General features: G+C 35.4%; 3 protein-coding genes across 4 annotated transcripts in view; all 3 read left to right on the top strand.

The window, feature by feature from the left end:
* On the top strand, positions 2,665 to 4,428 carry LOC104716614 (cytokinin riboside 5'-monophosphate phosphoribohydrolase LOG5-like). Its single transcript, XM_010434013.2, has 7 exons — positions 2,665 to 3,022; positions 3,117 to 3,214; positions 3,323 to 3,353; positions 3,439 to 3,538; positions 3,713 to 3,783; positions 3,882 to 4,025; positions 4,145 to 4,428. Exons 1-7 carry the CDS (start codon positions 2,915 to 2,917, stop codon positions 4,268 to 4,270), a joined length of 678 nt encoding a protein of 225 aa, XP_010432315.1. The 5' UTR covers positions 2,665 to 2,914; the 3' UTR covers positions 4,271 to 4,428.
* On the top strand, positions 5,168 to 5,988 carry LOC104716613. The gene has a single exon (XM_010434012.1). It carries the CDS (start codon positions 5,203 to 5,205, stop codon positions 5,956 to 5,958), a length of 756 nt encoding a protein of 251 aa, XP_010432314.1. The 5' UTR covers positions 5,168 to 5,202; the 3' UTR covers positions 5,959 to 5,988.
* Positions 7,631 to 8,319, top strand: part of LOC104716611 (kynurenine formamidase) — a 2,939-nt gene continuing 2,250 nt past the window's right edge. The window contains exon 1 of one of the 2 annotated variants that reach the window (XM_019230538.1): positions 7,631 to 8,077. In XM_019230538.1, coding sequence (XP_019086083.1) covers positions 7,696 to 8,077 — 382 coding nt within the window. In that variant the 5' untranslated portion in view covers positions 7,631 to 7,695. Of the gene's footprint in view, positions 8,162 to 8,319 lie in introns of both variants that reach the window. The other variant, XM_010434011.2, reaches the window with a different exon arrangement.

Genomic DNA, 8,319 nt, shown 5'->3' with positions numbered 1-8,319 from the left:
ACCAAAACTTACAAAATTGAATTTGAATTCTCTTTATGTGTTTCGGTAGTTTCCTCGTGATCACAGATCGAAGTATTGAAAAGTCTTAACAACGATTAGGAAATTACCCAATTTTGGTTCTTTTTGTGATATTTTTTCTTTTTGTTTGGAATAATAATGTTCGAATTAGTATACTGTGCAAGTGTTGACACTTGGCACTATGCAAGTGTTTGCTTGTACGTAATAACTAAAAAAGAAATCAAAATATCTTATTTCACAGAAAATTACAAAAAGAATAATTGTTCGTCGAACTTCATACAAAAACAAAGCTCATCAACTCCCACTAACAAAACAGATCGAATCAGAGATAATCATGAAATAATCGGAAGATTTTGTAAACTCTAGTGAATTTTACGAAATTGACGCAAAATATGTATATACTTCTAATATTTTTCATTTTCTTTTATTTATGATAAGATAAAATAGATACGATAATTTACTAGTATTACAATAAAAAAAAAATTAGTGACGACAAAAAAATCCAAATCATCAGTTAAATACAAATGGTTTCATCCGGTTATGTGTGGCTAAGCTGTAAGCTCAAGTCAAAAAAACAAGGCTGAAGGTTGGGTTGCGTTAGATTGTGTCAAGTTGAATACTGCTAGATGAGACGAGTCAGCTTTGGCATTACAAGATTTTGTAGGTGTCGGTCGAGATACGAGTTGGTGATACTTTTGAATCATCATTTTCATAAAAAAAATGTTGTTAAAATGAAATTAAAAATAATAATTTAGGAGTAGGACGAGTGGTCGAAGTTCCAAAAGTAACGATAAGTAAAGTGATCCTCGATTGAGGTTGCCTAGTAGCTTCCCCCGTTCCTTTAGGTGATGGTGATGTCTAGATTATATCAGAAACATGAAAGCAAAATAATTATAGATATCACTATAATGCTGTCTCATGAATTATATATATCACTATAATGCTGTCTCACATGCATTTGGTAATGTAAAACCGGCATAAAGTAAAAAGAACAACTAATCATCATTCATCAGTCACTTTACGAAATTGTGATATTTTTTTCTGAATGGTACAAGTATTAAACAGACTGATATATGTTCTGTTCATTTCATCTCAACTTGATCGTTCGTTTAGCGGCCAATTTTGAATTAAGGGAGCTGAGCCAAACAAACGTTCCTCTAGTGTGACATATTGCTAAAGTGTGCAAAACTGCAAATACACCGGCAAGGCAACAAGGATTAATTCACTTCCTCAATCTTATTTTTTTAAAGCATGCGTCGGACCCATTTAAACTGAGGTCGCTATATTTTATTTCTTAAATCCATTGACGGCTAAATGGATTTATTTGATTTATCATTTAATACACATGAGTATCACCATCGGATCACACTAACTTATTTGAAGAAAAAACAAGCTAAAAAAGAGACGAAAACACTAATTGAAAATGTACTAATACAAATATATATACACGTATACAAATACTAATCTGGATTATTAAAAAAAGACAAAAACAGAATGCAATCGATTTGTGGATTGCCTCTGAATATAACTGGTAGCTGAATATGCCTCTGAATGCAAAAGTGTGCCAAGTGGATTTGTTCGCAATTGTAAGGTCTTTTCATAGTTTCAGTGATATGGATAAAAAATTAAAATTAGATGGGCCTGTATATTGGGCTTTGAGGTCCAAAAATAGAAACAAAATCAATAATGGGCCGAAGTTGATTATTATAATGATATGCCGATACCAAATGCAATCGATCATATCAGTTCTTATGGATACCAAAACAAGGCTCGTCCAAGCCCATCGAAAACTCATCCCGAAATACAATACAGTAACGAAGTTCAACATGTTCGTCACAGAGAGCTTTTAGCTACAGTCAAGTTCTAATTGAATGAAATGAGCCAGCAGATCACTTATTATATTATGCATCATGTTTGGAAAAGGTAGTTAAAGAGGGAATTTATAGCATTTCTTTGACCGAGTCAAAGTTAGGCATTGACCCAAAAAGAAGACGAGAAGAAGTGAGTGCTGTTTGGGTTTTAGAAAAGCAAACTACGTGTCGTTTAGATACAATCTCCTACGCAAAAGGCTGCAGGTACATGTACAATGTGTAACCCGAACAAACTAATAATGGAATGTTGTGTCAAGAGAAGAACCCTACTTGTTGACACATATACACCAACAAGTATGGGTCATAATGTGGGATCCATCAAATTTAGCCATTAGTGTGGATCAACCCGAACTCGACACGTTGAGCCTAAAGGACGAAACATTGAATGGAGAAAAGTTGAGGAAAAACGGTTCGTTGATGTTGATGATGATGAACCATCCTTCCTAGAAAAGGAAAAAAAAAAAGCAAAGATATAGTATATACCTAACACACAAAGGGTCTTATGACAGCATCACACCAACTGTGAAAATGAAGTTAGGAACGAGAGAAATCAATGTTTTCTTAATAAATGACAACCTTTCCACCTAAGAATTTACTTAAGAGTTTTTTTTGGGTTTTGTCACACTTGGTTTTAACCTTCCATCCAAATGCTTTAATTTTACTTTCTAAACTCTGTTTAAGTTTCTCGTTATTGTAGTTACTTTTGAATTTAAATTGATCTTTAAGTGTATTTTTTGTTTTTAACCAAAAAAGCGACCCACTCTTTCAACCATAAAAAGGAAAAGAAGAAAGCTTGTTACTTGAATACAATTGGATATATGGAACAGTACTGTCTGTCTTTGTTCCTTTGCTGTGTCTATATAAATTTCTTGTCTCATTGTCTAAGTTGCAACACAGAGTGAAACAAAAATGAGCTAGCTTGAACCACACGTTCATCTTCCAAGAAAGAAACTTATCTTTCCTCCAAATCAACCAGAGAAAAACAAAGAAAGAAAGAAGAAAAGCTAACTGATTTGGCTAAGAGAATGGAAATAGTGGAGTCAAGGTTCAAGAGGGTTTGTGTCTTCTGTGGTAGCAGCAGCGGAAACAGAGATTGCTACAGAGATGCTGCCACTGATCTAGCTCAAGAACTGGTTTGATTATGCTTAAATCTTAATTAATGAGAGTCTTGCAACCCCTGAAACCGGTATTGAGTTTTCTCTCTGTTTCCTCTGTTTTGTGAAACAGGTGACGAGGAGATTGAATCTTGTGTACGGAGGAGGAAGCATAGGTCTCATGGGTTTGGTCTCACAAGCTGTTCATGAAGCTGGAGGACATGTACTAGGGTATGCTTAAATCTATGACCTTTTCACTTTAGTTATGTTCCCTTCACTGCTTTAGTAACGACATAGTTGTGTGATTTGCTTCCATTTTGCTTTGCTTTCATGGGTTAGGATCATACCAAGGACTCTTATGGACAAAGAGGTAGGCATAAATTTTTACGACTTAGCCTAAATGATTAAACTGTTTTTTCAAAAGGAGCCGTCTGTGAAATGTGATTTTGTGACAGATAACTGGAGAAACATTTGGTGAGGTAAAAGCTGTGGCGGATATGCATGAAAGGAAAGCCGAAATGGCACGCCACTCGGATTGTTTCATTGCATTACCAGGTACATAATAACTGACTAGCTTATAGATACTTTGTAAAACTTGATTATGGCTTTCATTCGTATGGTTACAAACTTAAAACTAGGTCTGGATGTTTCAAGGTTAAACCTTTCTTCCGAAACAAGACTCATTTGCAACTGACTTTTAATTGCTCTGTTCTTGCAAATGGTTATCAGGTGGGTATGGAACACTGGAAGAGCTATTGGAAGTAATAACATGGGCACAACTTGGAATCCACGACAAGCCTGTTAGTACTGTTAAAATGACTCTCTCTGAATCACTATAGCAAATTATATAATACAGTATTGATATGTTGTGTTTCCACTTTGGGGGGAACTTTTGCAGGTGGGTTTGTTAAATGTGGATGGTTATTACAATTACCTCCTCACTTTCATTGATAAAGCCGTTGATGATGGCTTTATTAAGCCATCTCAGCGTCACATCTTTGTCTCTGCCCCTAATGCGAAAGAGCTTGTCCAAAAACTTGAGGTGGGGTACCCACCAAAATATTGCTTTGCTTTTCTCTCCTTGAGATTCTCTGATGAAGATATCACAGATAAAAACTATGATTCGGAAATTGATATCTTGTTTTTGATTTTCCTCATCAGGCATATAAGCCAGTGAGTGATGGAGTCATAGCAAAATCTAGGTGGGAGGTTGAGAAGAAAGTGCAACAGCCGCAACAAGCAGTGTTCTGTTCTAACACAAGCATGCAGGCTGAGATTTCTCTTTAGACTTTTAGAGGGTCTTTTGTCTAAGAATTAAAAAAAGTGTAGTGATAAAATTATGAGAAAAATTGGGAAGCTTCCCTCTATTGATCACAAGAAGGCTTCGAGAATTTTTTCTTCTGCATTCATCACTTTTTAGTCCATTCATATATATATAATCAAGATTAGGAGACCTCAGGCAATCTTTTATTTATTTTAGTTTTAGCGATGTTTATGATGTGATTCATATGATCATATCCAAGAAACAATGCAAAATAATGCAAAATAGGCCCCCTCCATCAAATATATGATGTGATTCATATCCAAGAAACAATAATAATATTTTGAATATAATAAAACAAGAAATGAATGTGCACGAGGGATTCTGCACCTTATTGGCTTAGTTTAAGGCAAGTCCAGTAAGGCTTGTCCCCTTGGAGTTGATATGGTAACAGCACCATTTAATCATGCATATATTCACTCTCAAAATCTCATGTGCAACCAATAGATATTATCATATTACAGTACATGACACAACTACAAGAGCCTTATAAATATTTGAAACAAATCAAAATTTTGCAGTGTAGGAGGCAGACAATATCTGAATACACTAATGTATCCACGAGTGGCACAAATTAATATCATATATGCTTAAAGGAGACAAGCCCTACTGGTTATGCATGTTCCTACACCAATAAGATGCAGAATCCTAACTATAATTCATGTGATCAGATCTGAATCATAGATATTGCTTTTGCACATTAGATGATGCGTTGGGGTGAGTGTTTGGAGGGAGACATTGCACAGACATCGGTTTCTATTATTCAAATTTGAACCACTTTAAGATTCCTTCCCTTAATGTTGTATAAATGCATTGACCGGATAGCCAATGAAGACAGAACAAACATCTAAGCATTCCTTTCATCTCAAAACAGAGAAAGAAAGCTCAAACAAAAAAAATGGCAGCCTCCTTCCATGTTCGATCTAACAGCTACCCTTCAAGGCAACACCCTCAAGCTGCTCATGTAGATGAGCAGTTGACCCGATTGAGATCTTTTGAGGCAGCTTCTTCATCTTCTATCTGCCAAAGACTTAGCAACCTTCAAGATTTACATGATTCTCTTGAAAAGATGATTCGGTTATCCGTAACCAACCAGGTTTTATCTCAAGATCAGATTGAGAAGCTTCTTGATGGATCCATCAAGATCTTGGATTTATGCAACATTGCCAAGGATAGTTTGTCACAAACGAAAGAGAGTCTCAAGGAGATCCAATCAATTGTAAGAAGAAAACGTGGAGACCTATCCGCTGAGGTCAAGAAATACTTAGCCTCAAGAAAGTTTCTCAAAAAATCATTCCAAAAAGTACTCAAGAATTTAAAAACCGGCCAAAACAAAAACAACGACGCTTTGGCTGTGTTTGGAGAAGCAGAAACTGTAACAATTGCTTTGTTTGAAACTCTGTTTAGCTTCATGTCTGGATCAAAGGCTTGTGGCAAATGGTCAGTGGTCTCAAAGATGATAAGCCAAAGCATTGTTACATATGAAGCTGAAGCAAATGAATTCAAGATAGTCGACCTAGAGTTCCAATCAGAGAAGTCTTTGAAGGTGGAGAATGTGCAGATCTTAGAGGTATGCATTCAAGATCTTGAAGATGGAATTGAGTCACTCTCTAAATCATTAATCAAATACAGAGTCTCAATTCTTAACATCTAATTGGTCATTGTGCCCACAAATTTTTGTATAAATAGGATATGTAAATGTTAACACAAAGCTAATACAACATTCTTTGATATAATTAAGGTCCACCATCTCTTCTTTCTTTCTCAACATAAGTACTTCAAAAATTTCCGAGGAACAAGAATTTTATATATTGAACTTGCTACATCTTTCGATTCTCAAATTTCACCATACTATATTTGCAATGAAGAACATGTATCCCGACATATATCATGTGTCATCTTATTGGGCTTATTTAAAGGAAAATCTAACATGGCTGAAAAGATCTGAAGCAGCCAACGAAGGTTTAAGATAATTAAGATGGTGTGCACATGAATGCATCCACGAGTTACGCTAGTATCATGCATATGCTTCAATCCAATGAGACAAACCTTGAATGGTTTTGCATGTGTCAAGTGGAGTTGTTACTTTAGCCCCAAGAAAGTGTTTGGTTTCTTAGGAATATTCTTATTTGATCAAGAAAGGTAGTGAAATATTTGGAGCGAAGCAGCCACGAAGGTTTATGCTCGTGAAGGAAAATCTAAAAATGGCGCGTGATTGTTTTCTCCTAATTGAGAAGGAGATTGTTACATTTGTTTCCTCAATTAGCGATAAACAATATATAACCCTACAGAAAAATGTAAAATTTAGCTTCTTTTTTTTCGACGTCAAATGTTGAAAATGTTAAATATAACCCTTTAGCTTCTTTTTTTTTTCGACTGTCACATGTAAAGTTCACTTATTTACGGAAGAATATACGGACTATATTTTTACTTGTAAGAAAATATAAAATATAACCTTTTAGCTTCTTTTTTCGACGTCAAATTATTTACGAAAGAATACGGAATATATTATACTTGTAAGAAAATATAAAATATCATATTTATTAACATTATTAAAAGGTGTATATAAAATACAATTTGTGTAAACAAAGAAGACAAAGGTATAGAAAAGTCGACTTTTTTGTGGAGAACAAGAAGAAGAAAAATGAATATTAGTACTAGTTCTACTGATTGCATAATAGCTGCCGTTGCTGTTCTCGTCATCATGATGATGGGACTTTCATGTTGTTGCATTCATAGATGTTGGAAATACACAGATGATGTATCTTGAGTGCGACCTATTTCACTACGAGAGTTTGGTAAAAATTCAAAACATTAATTCCTTGTTTTTTACCTTTACATAATTACCGACATAGTTTTTACCTTCTTTTTTTTTTTTTTTTTTTTATGGCTTTNTGGCATAAACAAAATAGTATTTTGATTCTACAAAGAGAGGGGAATGGTGAGTTTTGTAATTGTTTCTTAATGTTCTTTTTTTCTTGTTGGTATTATTGACTTTAATTATTTTTATATTCTATGCTATGGATTATTGAAAAGAATATATTGATTTTGGAAAGAATTAATTTATTATATTATCGTATCATATGCTTCAATGTGACAAACCCTGAATGGTTTTTGCATGTGTCTTCACACTAATGTTTCTTTATGATTCATCAAAGGTCGACAAAGATAGTAAAATGTTCGGAACAAACCAATTTTATTCACACTCATAATCTTACTAATTTGGGCTGTTATAATCTGCTAATTTGCCTTGATTGTTTGGGCCTATAAGTCTAACTCAGGCCCATAAATTAAATATAAAAAAATAACCCAAAATGGTTAAAAATTTAAAATCGAATCATCATCTTCTTCGTGATGATCGAAATCGAAATCATCACAGTGACCTAAAACAATGGCCGTTCCTCCATTACTCCTCCTCCTCGTCATCACACTCCTATCTCTCCCTTCTCTTCCCGTTTCCGCCGCTACCTCTGATGCCTATCCTTCCATCCCCGGCACTGCTCCTGTCGACGGAGGTTTCGCTTCCGATGAGCTCAAACCTATCCGCCGTGAAGTCTACGGCGAAGAAGAAGGCAAAATATACGACATAAGTCACCGTTACACTCCGGAGATGCCGTCGTGGGACTCATCTGAAGGACTCGGACGGTTTCTATGGTTAGCTGCGAGTATGAAGAACGGATCACTCGCTAACAACTCTGAGATGAAGATCCCAACGCACACTGGTACTCACGTTGATTCCCCTGGACACGTCTACGACGAGTATTACGATGCTGGTTTCGATGTTGACTCGCTTGATCTTCGAGTCCTCAATGGTCTTGCCTTGTTGGTTGATGTTCCTAAGGATAAGAACATAACTGGTAAGTGAAAACTTCTTTGTTCGCTGCTACAACTTTGATTACCTTAATTAAGAGTATGAAGACACCTTGTTTTTGTTTTGTTGTGTGGCTATGATCTTAATTATGCTTATTGGTTTGTGTAGCCGAAGTGATGAAGTCTCTTCACATTCCAAAAGGAG

This window comes from Camelina sativa, chromosome 10 (genome assembly GCF_000633955.1).
Source record: "Camelina sativa cultivar DH55 chromosome 10, Cs, whole genome shotgun sequence".
Taxonomy (NCBI): domain Eukaryota; kingdom Viridiplantae; phylum Streptophyta; class Magnoliopsida; order Brassicales; family Brassicaceae; genus Camelina; species Camelina sativa.
The sequence above is the reverse complement of the archived record's forward strand: the minus strand, read 5'-3'. Positions and strand labels throughout refer to the sequence as shown.

Bases quoted from the DNA above. Each gene is read 5' to 3' on its own strand.
- LOC104716613 (XM_010434012.1), top strand. From the start codon at position 5,203: ATGGCAGCCTCCTTCCATGTTCGATCTAACAGCTACCCTTCAAGGCAA.
- LOC104716614 (XM_010434013.2), top strand. From the start codon at position 2,915: ATGGAAATAGTGGAGTCAAGGTTCAAGAGGGTTTGTGTCTTCTGTGGT. The intron at 3,354-3,438 runs GTAGGCATAAAT...ATTTTGTGACAG, and splicing joins GGACTCTTATGGACAAAGAG to ATAACTGGAGAAACATTTGG. The intron at 3,784-3,881 runs GTTAGTACTGTT...GAACTTTTGCAG, and splicing joins TTGGAATCCACGACAAGCCT to GTGGGTTTGTTAAATGTGGA.